Source organism: Aythya marila, assembly GCF_965140915.1.
Source record: "Aythya marila genome assembly, chromosome: 11".
Lineage (NCBI taxonomy): Eukaryota > Metazoa > Chordata > Aves > Anseriformes > Anatidae > Aythya > Aythya marila.
In genome coordinates, this window is record NC_139052.1 from 19,061,121 (window position 1) to 19,078,408 (window position 17,288).

A 17,288-nucleotide genomic window follows, 5' to 3' on the forward strand; every position below is an offset into this window, starting at 1 on the left:
AGGCAGCAGGGTTGGATGAGTGGAATTAATTTAGTTGGGAAAAAAAAATCACAGGACGCGATTCCGACCCGAAAACGGGGGTGGTTGCCAGCAGCTGGCTCGAGATCCAGCACCTGCCCATTATCCAGCAGATAAAACGCTCTGATCCCTCCTGGCAAGGGGGGAAAAAGAAATAAAAAAGCCATCGAGCTTTCTCCTGAACACCGGGGGTGGGTGCTCCGGCCCTGGGGACAGGCGAGGATGAGCAGGGCTTGTCCCACAGCTCCTGGAAAAGCAAGAGCCCAACCTGGCATGGGGATGGAGAAACTTCTGATGACAAAAAAACGGGAAAGTGAATGGGAAAGACCCGGGATGAGCACTTTGACACCTGGAAACCTCCACCCAAGCCACACGGGGACCTGCAGCCCTTGTCTGCCCTGTGACCGTACAGAAATCCCACGATTTCAGGCAAAAGCAGGGCAACAGTTTGGCTGAATCGAGGCCAGACTTGAAGCTCTGCCACAATCTGAAACCAAACACAAGCTCTTTCTTTTTCCCTCCATCCCACTTCACAGATTAAAGCCCAGACTCGCTTCAGGTAACATTTTCCCAAGCTTTTTCGGGCACGGCTTTGCCTCCAGCCTGGCCCAGGTATCACAGAGGCAAAAACACCAAGAGTACTGAAGAGTACAGATGGACTAAAGCTGGAATTGGATGTTTCAAGGGCTTTTTTTGTCCAATTTTGCAGACTTGAGAGGTTTCAGTAATTCAGGGAAGGTTGCATCCCCCTCCAGCGCCTGCGGATCGGTCCCAGCGGTACGGATTGACAAGAGCGTAAAAGAAACCCCAAAAAGAGGAAAAGCTAAATGTCTAAAAATAGTCTTTAAAGATTCACATCCACCTTCAAGCGTCTCAAACCAACCCACAATCTGCATTGGTTTAAGCCATTACATTTCTGCATAATTATTAAAAAAAACAAAAAAAAAGTCTACTCTCGACATACTATCGCATTTTCAGCTAGTCAAATGGCACAGCATTTCCCTTTAATAAAAGGAAGTAGTGACAAATACTTGTTACTATTACAATATCACAATAATATGATATTAAATTAATAGCATGTTCGCAGCTCCAGGGACTCTGAGCTGAAAGCTACTCTACATCATGTGTTCACTTTGGCAACAGTACTGATCCGGCGCGAGCTCCGCCGTTCCGCACGAAGACAGCGGCACGAAACGCGGGAGCAGGGTGGGAGGAGGAGATTTGGGGTGCTGTGGTGTGAGGTCAGGACCCAAATTTAGGAGATGGGGCTCAGATCCATCCCCATCTCGATGTCTGGGGGGCCAGGAGTGAGCTGAGCCTCCGGTCCTTGGCCCAACTTGGTGAAACCCAGACTCCGTGCCGTCGGCCGGTTGGGTTGGTCAATGGAGGGGTTGGGAATCACGGCAAGAACTTTGGGGTGGGTGAAAAAAAAAGCTGATGGGTCTGCAAAAATGAAACCCTCCTGGCCGTGAGCACCACAGGCTGGAACTGTGGGCATCTCCTCCTCCTGCCTGCCCCATCGGTGCCCTTCGCACGCTGTCCCCGAGCCCAACATCACACGTCCACGTCCCCCAGGGCTGATGTGAGCAGGAACCGGCCCGGTGGAGGGGCTGAGTGGGGGATTAATGCACAAACCTGACCTGGAAGCACATTTTCCTGCTCACATCCAGCCCCCGGCCGTCCCCAGCCCAGCCCAAAGGGCGACGTTTTCCTTCTCATCCTGTATATCTCATTATTTACACAACGAGCATCCCGTTGCCAAACGTGACGGTGACGGGGGATGCTTCTGACACACGGGACCCTCTCCCTGGTACCATTTTAAAAAAATACAATTATCATTTCTTTTAAACTCAAAACTCGTTTCCTTTCCTGATTCCTTTCTTTGCAAATACGGCGACGCCTGATGTACCACCACCTCCACAAAGAGTTCGGACCCTCACATTTGTCCGGTTTTAACGAATCCACACGAGGGGGGAGGGAATTGTCAGCCCTCTGCCTGGCGGACATCCCCATCCCTCCTGTGCGTGCCCCCATCTCACCCCACGGATGTCATCGCTCACACACCGACTCACGAGGCCTCTCCAGGCTGCCCCGTGCCAGGACAACCCCAAAACGGTGGTGGGTTGGTGGGGGCCATGCACAAAACCTCTCTTTGGTGTTGGGAGCCCCTTTGCCCACCCTGGGTGTGGGTGGCTGCCGGCAGCCCCCAGCGTCCTCCAGCGTTGGATCCTGTCCTGCATCGCCCCCCTCCTCGCCTCGTCCTCCACGGAGAAGCGAGCCCGGTGAGGATGAGTCCATCCTTTGGCCATGCCCGCCTGGGGATGAGCCCTGCTGGCTGAGAATACGCTGGAGGAGCTCAGCAGCAGCTCGGCGGGGTCTGGAAGTGCTGGGTCAAGGTTTCCACGAAGAGCTCCTGGCGGCAGGGTGGGCTTTGAAGGGACAAGACGGTGACATCGGGGTTCCCAGCTCGCCGGGGTGCCTCGTGGTGCTGGCACACGCCATAAACCGTCCTGGGGGAATTGGATTTGAGGGTGGCAAGCTAGCGGGGTGCGGGTGCCTTGGCCCTGGCACAAAAGAGACCCCAGCACCCAGCCCAAATGCACCCAGGATGGACCGAGACTGACATTTGGGGCTGGGAGCCTGGTTCCATCAGGAACAACAGTGCCAGCGAGCTGCAGGGCACCAGCAGCCACACATCCATCATGGCCCCAACAGTCTTTAAAGTAAAAACCAGGATATAAAATCTCCACCCGGCGAAATCCCACCGTGCCTGCAGGTAAAGCTCATACGACCAGCGAGGCGTCGGCGCAAGTGCTGCCGGACGCCGGCCCTCCACGGGGCTGGGTGGAGGAGGCAGGATTTGGGGTGTTTGGGGGGGGGAAAAAAACGCACACACACGACTTTCTCTCACGCTTGAGGTAGAACATTGCTTTCAAGGTTTGGAAGTGCTTTACACGGGAACGACGACAACAAAAACGACGACGCGGCAGGAACAGAGCGTGACTGCTGAGGTAGGACCAAGCTTGTACTGACCAAGTGCTCCGCTGCTCGTTTCTGAACACGAAGGAAGACGCAGGCATTTCTGCTCCCCAGAAGACATTCATTCCGGTTGAGGTAGGTTCTGATTTCACTCGGGTTGTTTTGTCCAAGTCTTTCAGTAGCCCTCAGGCAGGCCTCCTTTGACACACTCTTTTTTTTTTTTTCTTTTTTTTTTTTTTTTCCATATTATATAGAGTCATTCAGCAAAAAAGTATCCTGAGAAATAGCAAAAGTGTACAAAATCATCAAATCCATGGAAAGACGGCCTTCCCAGGCCTCGATTTTTGGAGTCAAGTTCGAAGGGTTTCTCCGAATCCAGTCTTCTCAACATAAAAAATAGATCCAAAAAGTAGTCCTAAAGCTGCTGAGCGGGAAGAAGTCTGTGATGCCAAGAGGACGAGGCCCCACTGGATCCCCAAAAATGTCAGGGATGGGAGAGTTTGCCAGACTCTGCCAAGGAGTCTTTTACTTAGCAGCAGCAGGGAAAATCCATCGTGACCAGCCTTGATAAAGCCATCGTCGAAAGAAACGCACCAAGAGGCCTGAGACAGGTCGGAGTGACAAACTTCACAGAGTTTCCAAAAGGCTGTACACACACACATATATATATATTTATATATATATATATATATATAAAAATAAAGCAAAACAAAAAAATAACAATCAGACCGTAGAAATCTTCAATTGACCTGAGATTGAGGAAATCATCGTAAAGACGTCGCCAGCCGCGGTTTTGGTTTCTGGTAGCTCCTCCACGAGGGTTTGAGCCTTGGCAGGTTATCCTTCATGGGTGGGAATGGGGTGGGGGGCCGCAGCAGCGGGGCTGCCGCCGCAGGGGCTTTTTGGGGGAGGCTCTGGCTGCTCCTCGATGATGCTGAACTCGTCCAAGGGCAGCGTGGAGATCTGCGTGTCGGCAGGCGGGCTGCGAGCCGGCTGGGAGGAGAGAAAGGGGAAATAATTCAGGGATGGTGGCAGGTCACCGATGCTCTTAGACACGTTTGTGTTTTGTGGTGTGCCCCCAACCCCTCGCCGCTGGACTTACCGTTGGTCCCTTGTCCTGCTGCTCCCGGCAGGGTGCTGCTGGGAACAACCTCTCCAGCTCGTTCATGTCCAGCTGCTTCCCGTTCAAGTCCCTCTCGTCCCTGTCCCTGCGGGCGGCCCCATTCAGAACGAGCCCCGCGGCGCTCCTCTGGCTCCTCGGGATCTGCGGGGTCGACAGCTGCTCCTGCACGTTTTTACACATCAGCAGCCTGGAAAATAACGAGGCATAGCCTGAGGGCGAGCAAAGCTGGTGCCTCTCCTCCTTTCCTTCCCTCAAGCCTCAATTTGCTTTATTTCTCTGCTGCCTTCCTTAAATTCCTTAAATCCTTCCTAAAAAAGCTACGTCTCTTCCACTCGCTGCAGAAGGGCTGTTGGTTTGCAGGGGGGATCGGGGCTGGCCAGAACAGAAATATTGATGTTCCTAGGAAGTACCAGGAAGGACTGGAGCTGATGGGGTCTCTTATAGTGTATTTGGAGAAGCCTGTGGGGTCTGCATGCATGGGAATAAGGCAGAGACCGTGGTGCAAACACCAGGAGCTGGGCTGTGCCATTGCACACTGTGGGATGTGCGTGGCAAACAGCCTGTCATCGTACTGGGGGGGAGAACCTGCCCCGGTGAGCAGCTCCTACCTTCCTCTGTAGCCAAACATGAGGAAAAGGACGCAGAATATGATGCACGTGACGCCGATGTGGATGCCGATGATGATACCCGTCGTGGAGGTTTTATTGTTCTGCTCGTCCTTCATGCAGTCACAGGGGGGGTTCAGCGCTGCCAGAAGAAAGGGGAGAGAAGGGGTCAGCGGTGCTGGTTTCCTGCTGCTTGTCCACATTTGGGGGGCGCTGGGAACAGACTGCACCTCGCCACGGGGCGATGGCTCAGTGCTGGCTCACTGCTACAGCCCCTGAGGAAAAGCCAGACCCCGAGCAGCGCCGGGAGCTGCGTACAGGGCTGAGGAGAGCAGGGTGGCACTGTGCAGCACCGTGCCAGCATGTTCTGAGCTGAGCCGAGCAGTGCTGTGCTCACACCCTGCAAGAGGGCTCAAAATAGCCCTGGAGCTGCTCTCCCACACAGCCTGGCTCAGCTCAGCTCCCTCCCAGCACCAGCACAGCAGCTGCCAACCAGAGGAGTATTTACTGCAACGCAGATAGAGCAGCAATAACTGTCTCCTGGAGATATTCCCTCTGGAAGGCTTAAAGGGACTCCGAGAGCAGCAGGATGTTTTTTACACATAGATGGATATGAAAGGTGTGATCGGTTAGAGATTCCCTCCAGAGATTTCCTCTCTCCTGCCTCGCAATGTAATGCTCATGCGCTGCAGCCCCTCTCCTTCCAAAGCCACACGGCCTCCCTCCTCTTCACCAGAGAAGCTCAAAAGATCCAAGGCAGCTCCAGAAGAGCAAAGACCTTGGTGCACCACATCTCACCTGAGGACAGCAGCTCTTAGCTAACACTTGGAGTTTTGTTCATTTTCACAGCCTTGCTTCTGGCTTAAACTTGGGGGACAAAACTGGCAATTGTGGAAGCATTGGGCTCGTCCTCTGCCCCACGGTGAAAAAGTTATGGGGCTGAACTGTGCTGCAAAGAGGTGTTGGCTTGCTGACGCTAACGAGGGGCAACTGGGATGGAGCGAGGCACCACTGGCAGCATGCACACCTCGCCTCGACAAAGGAGCTGCGCGGCCTCGTGACAAGGAAGCCACCCTACCAACCCCACGCAGTTTCACCTCGTCATGCTGAAAATACAGGGACTGAAAGCGATGGTGTCTGATATCAGGTGCACCATCAGAGTCACACCTTGCTGCTCTCCTCCAAATCAGTTCCCATGACCCACCACCGAGAAGGACGGCCCGTCCTACCTGGCCTCTCCACGGTTTCCCTCAAGGACACGAAGCGGACGGTTGAATTTCCATCCCCGTGCTGGTTGTAGGCGAGGAGTTTGACTTCGTACACCACCGACGCATCTGTTTTGAGACATAAGAAGGGTATTTCAGCCTTGCTCATTAGCATTATCTCCCCAGGGTGGCAGGTATTTAGGAACCACGCCTAACCCAACACACAAGATGCTGCTAACGAGTCACAAGGCAAGCTCGCACCACCTCTGTGGTGTCTAAAACCTCTCTTTTGGGTGGGAAAGCACCCAAAAACCTGGGGGAGAGCTGCAGCATCCCCTGGTTGATGTCTGAGCATCACATCTGAGCCCCACGGGGTCGGGAGGTGACAGGGATGAAGCTGTCACCGAACTCACCCAGGTGGGTAATGTTGTACGCTGTGATGTTGCTGGCCAGGAGCACCGGGCCCGTGTACTGGGAGAGGTGGACTTTGCGGTAGAAGAGCTTGAAGCCTTCGTGCTGGCCCAGTTTGATGGAGGGCTCCCACGTGGCCTGGACAGCAGTGCTGTTAATGACTTTAATGAAGAGGGACGGCATGGCTGGGACTGAAAGAGAGAGAGAGAGAAAGACGGCGGGGTGAGAAATTCCCCCCCAGCACTGCCCTGCAGCCGCTGCACCAAAGAATGTGCTGGGTGAGTTTGAGAAAATCAGATTAGACCAGACCCTGCTTTAGCAGCTTTGAATGTCTTCAGGGAGCCGTGTGAGTTTCCAAGGGTTTCCTACGCTCCACTCAGCAAGCAAAGAGGCTACTTTTACACTCGGGTTGCAATTTGATGCTCGGCCCCCCTCGGGTCAGGGCAGGAATGCAGCCACTTTGGAATCGCATTCCCAAATTCCACTTTTCTGCCCTCGCCTCGAGGGCAGCGAGGACCTTTCAGAGTGATTAATCCCCGCGGGAGGAAGGAACCAGAAGGGATGGAGCCGGAGACATCCGTCTTGAAAAGCAGTCGGTGAAATATCCTACTGCCTGGCTGAGGGTACGAGGCTCCTGCGCTGCCTTGCAGGGTGTTTGGGAGCTCGCTCTCCCATCAGCTTTTGGAAGGAGGTTTGTGATTCTGTGCTGGGGATGGAGGAGAGAACTGGGACATCTTCAGCAACGGCCCTAACTACCTGAGCAGCCTGAGGTTACTGTGGTGCTGCCCGTTTCAGCAGGCAGGCACTTACCTGGCCTTAGGGGCGCCCGGGGATTTAGCTGGGAAGGTGTCCCTGCTGCTGCCCGGTGTCACCGAGGCCTGAGTCAAAGGACAACCTTTGCTACGGTCAGTGCCAGCCCAGTCAACACCCCAAAATCCTGCCCTCATTCTCGGGGTGTACAGCAGCAAGGTGTCAGTGCCACTCTGTCCATAGGTCCCCCAAGAGCTGCCCGACCCCGTCCTGCCCCCTCAGCCTGGGCTGAGAGGCAAAGCTTTGCAAACCTGAGCCAGTTTTCTTCTGACTCAATACGTGGCTTTTCCAAAGCTGGTTCTGCACAAAACCACGCAGAGCAGTGGCAGGCAGGACCATGTTTCCCCCGAGCATCTTCCTTCCCCTCGCCCTCCCTTTCTCGCACACCAAGCACATCAGCGCAGAGCCGTGGCTCAGCAGGACCTCTCACTGATGATTTTTTCACTTCATTTCCACCAAACAGCCCTGGGCCAGATGCTCCCATCAATTCCTGAGCCTTTTGCACCATTCGGATGGCACCAGGTTCTGCAGGGTCTGCCTTGCCCACGGGCTCTGCTCCTGCTCAGGATTTTTCGGCACCGCTGCCCCAGGCAGCGAGCTTGGCTAAACCCAGCAGAAAAAGCACGGAGCAGAACAACAGCTCCGCTTCTCCACCAGCCTCTGGCCAAGAGAAGGCTTTGAGGCAGAGCTATTTTCCAGTCCCAAGTGATTACAAGCTCAGAATAGCCCAAGTAGAAGGACTGCTGGGCTTGCACTGCACCAATGCTGCTTTTTGTCTTGTTTTCCCCACGGGGTCTCTAAACAATGAGCAGTGAAAACCTGGCCTTGACGCTGTCCTTTGGCACGGAGTTCAGCACAGCCATTTAGTGAGCGATGTTGGAAAGCCGATGAAATGTGGTTGTGTCAATCTAACGCTGACAAGAGCTAAAAAGGGCACTTCCTCAATTTAACAGCAAAGTCAAAGCGGTACAGCGTGATGGTCGGACTTTTCCCGGTCACCAGGAGCAGGATTTCGGGGAAGACATCTCTCCTGGTGAGCAGGAGGGTTGGGGAAAGCTCTTCCCAAAGAGATGCCCTCCTTCTCCGAGCCTTGGCGGGCTGCAGGGCTGTTCCTGATGCATCAGGAGAGGAACGAGTCCCTGCTGGCTGCTGAGCTTCTGCATGTGAACGCAGGACAAAAGATCAGCGAGCGGCTGTCCTTGTTCAGGTTAGCGAGATCCCACCCTGCCTGAGTGCTGCCAACGGGGAAAAAAAGGGACAGGAACATTTCCTCTGGCTAGGATTTATTCCAACGTGCTTTTCATTGATGGGAAGGCTGTGCTTAGCCATTTCTAGGTGGCAAAACACAGAGCAAATTCCATTTATACCATTTATATCATTCTTCCCAAGTCCTCATCCTTTTTTAATCCAATAGAATAATATATATATATTTTTTTCTCCCAATTCCCATTAGGGTAAAATTAGGAATTGCCTGGATCACCCCTCTGAGAAGCGGGCCCCTTGCTTAGAGCAATAATTTTCTGAATCATCAGTGAAAACGCCACGGAAAGGGAGATCGCATCATCCCATGGACAAAGAAACACTAACGTGGGCCATCCTGATTTGCGAAGAGTCGGCTTTATTTTACGGTTGCAGAGCCTTACATTTCATAAAAACCACAAGAATACCTCTCCTTCAAAGTACGAAATATATAGTATTTATTCAAACTCTGAGTATATATATATAGATATGTATAATACTGATTATATGTAGGCACTTGTAGAGCACGTGCTGTTTATAATGTTATTACACAAATAAGTGTATACAGGTGGATTATATCTGTGTGTGCATAAATATATGTACACACACGAGTGTGTATGTGCTTCACAGAAGTATATATAAAACACAGCATGTTTCTAATATAAGTAAGGCACCTCCCTCATGCTAAGGGCTGGGTTACTTGTTTTCCTCTTCCGTGCTGTTTGGAATTTTCCCCAGGTCATTTCAACTTTCTTCTTGAAGGCGTCTTTAGCCGAAGGAGACTAAAGGAACGGTCTTCATCCTAGAGAAATGTCAAAAAGTCCTGGAGAAAACCCTAAAAAGCATTAAAAGACAAGAACAGGAGCGTGTGCTGCTTAATGAAGCGGATATAGTTTGAGATTAAAAAAAACACAGCATTTGTGAAACGGTGGAAAGGAGCCCCGAGCTGGGCACACGAGCTCACAGAGAAGCATTCGATTGCCAAAGCGAGGCAGTCAAGGGGCTTGCCACGGAGAGGGCTCCCCGTCTATCCAGAGAAATCCCTGCAGGACCCTTGGGACCCTGCTCCTAGCCAGTCCTGGGGAAAGGGGAACGAGAGGGAGGAGATGAGAAGATCTTTCTAGCGAGAGACGTTTAGGGAGGACGAGGTTAACTTGCTTGGTTTCCCTATAGCATCTCGCCTGCTTTTCATCCAAAATTATCACTGGTCACAAAGGAACGAGCACTGCACTTTCAGAAAGCATTAAAATCTTCAGCCAATCTCCCAGCACATTACTAGTCTTGCAAAGCTGACCACCAAAGCCAGGAGCATCCTGCTCCCAAGGCCCACACCCGCAGAGCAAGGCAACTACGAGGTAATTCAGACCCATCCCCAGCTGCCAGCACCTTTGCAGGAACTCCAACAGATGCTGCCCAGGCTCTGCAGAGCTGAGGCATCCTGGGCAGCCCAAATCAGCCCCCACATCCCTTCCAGGCCAAGCAGCACACAGCAGCACTGTGGCACGCAGGGCTCTGTTTGACCACGCACTCAGGAGCTCCCCTAAGACAAGGGCTCACAGCCCCCTGGTGTGTCTCAGGGAGACACAAGGCAAAACGGCTTGGCTAGGCATGAAAAGAGGTGAATCTGCAAAGAAACCTTAATTTGGTGGCAAAAACTGCTGGTCCCTGGCTCCCTGACCTGCTCCCAGCTCTGTGAGCAACCAGGAAAGCAAAGCAAACAAGCAAAGCCCCCTGCACCCTGCCTGCCTAAGGATCAAGCCAGAACTGGGCTTTGAAATCTTTTTATTTCCCTAGGACACGAACCCAAGCTGGGTTGAGTGATCTCAACCAGGACAGTCTGTCCACCCTGCACATGCAGCTCATTGCTGAAGCTTCGTTACACAGAACAAGACCTTAAAGGCTAGTAGAGCAGGACAACGATGCCTTAAATTTTTAGAGAGCCAGGAAATTTATGATCCCATTACCATACTTAACTATTCCTGTCGTGATTGAAGGTAATAATGACCAAAAGTCCTATCTTGCTTGACCCAAAGTCCTGCAGAAACACCAGACTCCATGAAGCATGGCTGGCTTTTAGCTCCAGTAGCTGAACTCAGAGTGTCGGGTCAAGGAGTTTCAAGTTTTAGCTTAGCCAATCCCTCTGCCTCTAAATTGGAAGGAAAAACAAACTCAAAGGGTGACTGATTCCCTGTGGAGTACCAAGGAAATAAACTCGCAGGACAAGGATTTATTGGCGGCGTTGCCTCAATGCTGCAGTAACATCTGCAGCAGCTGAAGATGGAAGGAGGGCTGGATCCCCCACCTGGAAGCCAGTGCACTCCTAATCCTAAATCACATCCTCATGTCCTCTCTGCTGCAAATTCCTAATTACTGAGTGTTTATGAGAATAATGCAGTCCTCCTAGGAAATTACTCTCAGTAAGTGAGACGAGACAGGATTCAGAGGTGCTGGAGAGGCACATGAGACGAGGAAAATGTTCCTACGATGCCGCTGCCAGAGGGATGATGTTTGACAGATCACACTGGGACTGTGGTTTGTAGGTAAGTGCCCTGCATCAGAGCACCCACTTCTTACTGGGGAAGCAAACTGGTAGCCACAGCTGGGAGGCCAAGGCAGGGAAAAGCCTTGGAGACCACTGTAACTTCTCACTGAACCAGGGCTGCTCCAAGGCAGGGACTTGGGGGTCAGGACGGCTCAGCTCGGTGTGTTTTCTCCAGGGTAGAGCAGAACAAAATTTAAATTCAGAAAGGTGTAGTACCTATAAAGTAAGAACCGTAAGTACCGGAGCTGCTGGAGAATGCTTGAGACATTTCTGGAACAGGAACTCTGCATTTAGCAAGCAGTTTAGGGAAAGCCCACAGCAGCTGCAATACACGACCAGACGGCGGAAAGGATCGACTTGCACTCACAGCAACACAAGCTGTGAGAGGTAACGCCACGTTTAAGGCCATCAGGCGATCCCCGTGTACAAGTGAGCTTCACACAATGACCCAGGGTGTGAGGAGGAGTGGGAACAGGGAGCAGCGACAACACAGGCTGTGTGCCAAGGCACTCAGAGAGGGTCTGGGGGTGACTGGCGCCGCTGCTACGCACAGCAGGATTTAGCATCTGATGGCCCAAGTGCAAAGCATCCCTTACCTTCTCCCAGCGTGCTCACCACTGTGACTTCTGAGGCCTTGCTGGCACCGCGGGAGGTGTAAGCCTTAATATAGAAGCTGTAGCTGGTGGAGGGCTCTAAATCCGTCACCAGCTGCTGGAAGGTGCTCTTGCTAACAGCCTCCTGGTACTCCATCTCCACAGGATCTGAAGTGGGAAGAAAGAAGAGAGCTGCGTTAGGCTTTGCAAGAGCTAAAGGGACTGAAGAGATGCAGCAAGCAGTAATTTTGGTCCCTAACGTGGACCTGGACCTGCCCAGACCCTTTTCTGCTTACGTTTCTGTGTGCTTTGCCAGAGACCTAAAGTGAGCAGCAAGATTTGACTGTGCAGCTCCACTTTCCCCATTTTTTTGGTGTTTATGTCACCGTTACTGCCTCATCTCTGTCTTTTAGAAACAGGGGGGTGATGGAGGACATGGCAGCACCACCTACTGCAGTGCAGTCCTGCCTCACCCGCTGGGCCTCGCGCCTCGCTTCTGCCAAGGCCGAGGAAGCCGGAGACGTACCCGCAGCCTTGCGAATGTGCAGCACGTAGCCGATGATCTCCTTGGTGTTCTGGAGGGGCTCCTTCCACGACACCTGGATGGTGGTTGCAGACACCGTCTCGGCCCTCACGGCCTGCGGAGGCCCCGGCAGCCCGTCCGCCCACAGCACCGTCAGGCGGGCGCTGGCCTGCGTGGAGCCGGCGCTGTTCTCGGCGATGCACTGGTAGATGGCCTCGTCCGCCTGGTTGATCCCGTAGATGGAGAGGGTGCTGCGTGGGGACACGAGAGGGAAAAGCATCCCACTGAGTGCTATCCAGCACGAGTGCCCCCCTCCAGCTGAGGCTGTGAGGGTAGGGCATCCTACAAGCCTCTGTTTCCAGCCCCACGCACGTGGTGACCCCAGGAAGCTGCAGGGTGGTGTTTTTTTGGGAAATAAAAGCTCAGCAGGTGGATGTGACGTTTCCCTGACCTCAAGAGGGGCAGATTGTCTCCGTCCTGAACTCCAGGATTGCACTTGGGATGCAGACAAGAACAGGAGCAGACCCCATGCACACGTGGGCACCTCACACCCTTCTGAGCTGCACGGCTGGGCAACGTCAGGGCCAGCCCAGGATCTTTAAAACCACAGCAGCCAGCACTGACTCAGAAATAAATGCGCAGCACTTCGGCGCTATCTTGCCATTCAGCGTGCAAAACAGCTTGTCTTAAGAACATTTATTTACAAACAGAGACCCATCAGCAAAAGCTCTGCGCTCTCCAGGGCTTAGCTCTCTTCCTGAAACTAAGCCTGGAACAAAACGATTCGATTTGTGAGAATTCAGCAGGCACAAGACCCCGTAAATAAAAACCCAGCGCATCTCCTGGCCAAGACATGGGGCTGGGGGAGGTCTCCCCACACTGTTTCCGTCCTTTACTGCTGGAGATTTTGTACCAGCCTTAACGTAGGAGCTCAGGAAGGTAATAAAATAGGCTTATGATGCTCTTAGTCCTGTTCGGATATCCCTGCACCTCTGCTGATCTGAGGGGCACTTCAAGGCTTTGGGGGAGTCATCACCAAAGCCGCCTTTTATGCAGGTGAAACACGGGAGGTGGAGATGATAAATAACTTGTCACCGCCTGCCTGTACGGCAGAATGAATGCTGCTTCTAATTGCAGCAAAATATTGGGCTCCCTGCATTAAAATTTATTATTGCTGTTGATTTAACATTTGTATTTCTGCCTTGCAAATTGTCGGGGCCATGGTGAGCGAGCAAATGTTTAACAGTCATCTATTTATGTCCTGGGCCTTTGTTTCCTTGGTAACATTGTAAATGGAATATCAAATGTGATCTTTTCAGCTGATATGGTGATTTTAGAGAATCAGCCCTAAGCCCCGATAGCCACAGGCTCAACGGAGCTGAATAAATGGGAGGAGAGACCCGATGGGTGGCTCAAGTGTGCCAGCAAAGCCCGGCTCCTGCGAGGGCAGATGGCAGGAGGCAGAAGGATTATAAAGTCCAAAAGCTGCACTCGCAGCCCTGCACAAAGCAGATGTGAGCAGGGAGCGGCGGCGGTTCCCCCCGCGCTGTCAATGCCGCGATTATTTTCGCGTGGCCGCCGCGCATCTGGGCACCGGGAGCAGCCAGGCTGGGCTGGCACGCACGTCGAGAGCAGCCTCAAGCTGCCCAGGAACAACGAGGAGCTCTTAAACTTACACACCAGCCACACACAGGCAGAGCTCTACGAGCTGCAAGCCCCGATGTGAGCTCCGAAACCTGCTGGCAGCTGCCACGAGAAGGGCAGGGGCTGCCGCTGAGTTACAGGCACCCCAGCAGGTGCCTCTCCATCCGAATTATCAACAAAATTCTCCCCCATCCAGCACCCCTGGGATACGGAGGATGCACGCGGCGTGGTCCCCGGCTCTCCCAGGTCTGGCCACTTTTTGCTTTTTGCTTTTTTTCCTTTTTTTAAGGAAGCTCAAACAAAAGGGAAAGATGCAGTTGCCACACGAGGAGGCGCGGAGCGTCTCCGCGCGTCAACCATCTGAAATATGCGGCGTCCTTTTCTTCCTTCCCGTCAAGGGGGGGGGGGAAAAAGAAAAATAAAAAAAATCTGTCACTTCGGGACATCTGCTGTTGGGAAACTTTCCCGCGAGTGCCAGACCGGCAGCGCCGCGAGCACGTCGGGCGCGGCGAGATGCCAGAAGGCTTTCTGCTGGTCACCAAAGGCGCTCGGCGAGCCCAGGGCTCCGTCACGGCTCCGCACAATGCCCTGACAGGCAGTGATGGAAGTGGGGAGAGGAGCTGCTGCACGTTCACACCCGGCCGAGCCGCGGCACGGAGGGGAACGGGAGGCAGCTCGAAAGCCGCCTATTCCCAAGCTGTCTCGCGGCTCGGAGGCAATCAAGATGACTGATCTGGCTCGGGTCAGGGGTCCGGTGCCGCTGACCGGAGATCGGCTTTCCAAAGGCTCCTCTGGAAAATAATAATAAAAAAAAAAAAAGCCTGAGAACTGAAGGCGGCCTCTTCATCGATTCGGCAGCACAAAGGAGAAGAGGGGCCCAGCTGGAAGGACAGCAGCGTGCGCGCGCACAGGCGCACAAAGGAGGGAGTGTGATGAAATTAATGCGGAGCAGGCTGCCGCTAGCGCCGAGCCCCTCTGCTGTGCTGGTGGCTGCAGAAACGAGCTGGGGCTAAATGCAGACACCCAGCACCAGCACACCAGCCCCGTGCCCTGCTCTGCCTCGATTCCTTACGGGCTGCCAGCTGCTGGCACGCTACAAAGGGGCTTTTCCCTTTGGTGCTGCGCCCCAGCAGCCTTGCAGAAGCGCCCTGCCTTTGAAGGTTGCCTTGGGCCAGGCTGAGGATAGGGTGCAAGGCATAAAAAGTGACCCTTACTGGCCCAGAGGGACACTGCAGATCGTGCCCAGCCCTCCCTAAGCACGTCCTTACATCTCCAAAAATTAAATACCATACAGAGCTTCCTAGCCCAAACTGAAATTCCCTGGGCTGTGTTATACAGGAGAACGATCCCTTCCCACGTGGACGGGTTTATGTTTAGCAGATCCTGCAGCACGCCGGCCAGGGGCCCAGCCTGGCTCTGCGGTTACAGACTCACCCCGCTGGGGTCCCTGGAGGGATGCTGCAGGTCCCAGCGGGGTGCACGGCGCTGCAGGAACCATCCCAGCCATCTGCCTGCCCTGTGCTGGATGGAAAGCCTGCAAAGCTGGCCAGAGATGCTGCTCCTTCTTGCACCTCTGGGAGAATGGGGATTTGTCTTACAGCCTCTTTTCTGCAAAATGGGATGCTCTCCATGAGTGGCATCGCACTCGCTCCAGGAGGCACGGCAGCGGAACCATTTCATCCCCAAAAGCTGAATCTTTCTGGCTGGCTTCACATCTGGCTTTGCACCGCCTCGTTGTGACACCAAGGACACGCGGTGAATGAGCTGGCTGCCACTCCATCTGTCCTCATGAATCAAGACTGCAATCACAGACGTAAATGAATCCTGTCCTGGTAAAAGGAAAGCTTTTACACCCACAGGACCGCAGGGGAGCACAGAACACCTCGGGAATTGCTCCTGGAAGGGAGGGGAGATCCCTGCGTTGGTTGTGACGGTGCCAACAGCTGGCAGAGCCCTGCTGCCAAATGGAAAGCCCCCGGAGCTTTTTTTTCCAGCAATGGCCATGCGTGTTGGAGAGGAAAAGGACTCAACATAATTCCAGGGAGGCTGAGCTTGGGCTGCCCCATGACGGGCTCCGTCCTGCCTCCAAGCTCCTCTGTAAGGGTCCGTGCTCGCTGGGGGAGGCAGGGCCAGGCGGCCGCCCCGCTGCTCACGCCGAGACCCTCCCTGCGAAGGCAATTAGGAGCCCGCGCAGCCTCCCCACGTGTCTTCCCCACAAAGTCAAAGCCATAAATTATGCTTAAATCAGGAGCAGCTGGTTCGCATCCCGGTCCTCCGCGCACGTATTTGTCATGCTTCTGGGAACTGAGCTGGGATTTTCTACGCGGTGCCCTGCCAGAACCACCAAAGGTCTTGGAGCTCCTTGCATAAATAATCTGCACCTTCCTCAAGGTGTCAAATCCCTACAAAATCAAGAGTTTGGGGGGGGTGTGAACCCCGAAGGGACCAGGGTTCACCCATTTAACATGGGTTTCATGGTAAAATGCCTCCTTGCAAACGACAGGGTGGGGTTTCCCTGGGTTTGGTACCAAAACAGCTGCCCTGCCTCAGGTGCATGGGTATTCCTGCGGGCAGCCCACTCTCCCTGTCTGCCGTAGGATTAAGTAACGCCACTAGTGCCAGAAAAGCAAAGTCGTCCTGAGGTTGAACTGCAGAGGAATATTTTCTTTGATGAGCCCTGAGCGTCCACAGCCCTTAGACCGAGTCATTGGCAGAGCCCTAAAACGAGTGCAAACCAGCGAGGAAGAATTTAAAAAGGAGACACTTGATAAGCAAAGGTCAGCGAGGAGAGCAAATGCCACCTGAGCCCGGGTTCTGATGGAGCCTTTTTCCTCTGGAACAAATGAAGTCCCTTAATTACCATTTTGTAAATAAAATCTCCTTGGAAAAATCAATATTTAGAGCCTGCCTCCTCTGAAGATGTTGGCCTTTGTTCCGTGCTATTAGGGCAATATAAACCCCACGGTGTGATATACTTCGGGGCTGAAAATTATCCCCCTGAACCTGATTGGGTTAAGGGAAGGAAAGCAGTAAACCTTTCAGAGCAGTAATTCGGGTGCTATTTCATGCTTCCTTGTACATTTTGAAGTAATAACCTAAAAAGCAGGATTTTCCACGAGCTCACGACCAACGTGGCCAGCCAGCACCCCTTCCCCCTGCAGCGACACCTCTGCTTTCAGGCCAGGCTGGCAATGCCCACTGCACCTCTCAGGCTGGGGCATTTTGGAGCATGATAAACCCAGATCACCCCATAAAAAACAGGGTCATGCCATCCCTGATTATCCAAGGGGGACAAATGATGTGGCTGCTGGGTATTGGGACGGCTCCACCCAAATCCAAAAGCCTCCACCAAGTTCTCCATCCCAGAGCAGCGCCGAGTGCAGCACCACGCCGACACCCCCAGCGTCAGCCCCCTCGGTGATTTTTATTCACAGCTTTTAATGGAAAACCCCACAATTCCCTCCACCTGAGCCTCCTTCATGCATTTTTCATCACCAATTACCCGCTGGCCCAGAGCCGCTTTTGATTTTTGCTAATCATCGATTGGATATTTTGTTCCCACACAGCTGGCATTTCCCAAACACAACCACCACCTC

General features: G+C 53.4%; 1 protein-coding gene across 1 annotated transcript in view; it reads right to left on the reverse strand.

Annotated features, from left to right (window-relative positions):
- Positions 1–3,834: 3,834 nt before the first annotated feature.
- The window catches only part of IGDCC3 (immunoglobulin superfamily DCC subclass member 3), a gene marked incomplete at its 3' end in the record, with an annotated part of 79,017 nt that continues 65,563 nt past the window's right edge, over positions 3,835–17,288 (reverse strand). Inside the window, exons 8-14 of the mRNA XM_082769169.1 lie at positions 12,052–12,299; positions 11,529–11,693; positions 6,344–6,532; positions 5,955–6,059; positions 4,729–4,867; positions 4,100–4,307; positions 3,835–3,990 (exon numbers count right to left, since the gene is read on the reverse strand). Coding sequence (XP_082625295.1) covers positions 3,835–3,990; positions 4,100–4,307; positions 4,729–4,867; positions 5,955–6,059; positions 6,344–6,532; positions 11,529–11,693; positions 12,052–12,299 — 1,210 coding nt within the window. The remainder of the gene's footprint in view (positions 3,991–4,099; positions 4,308–4,728; positions 4,868–5,954; positions 6,060–6,343; positions 6,533–11,528; positions 11,694–12,051; positions 12,300–17,288) is intronic.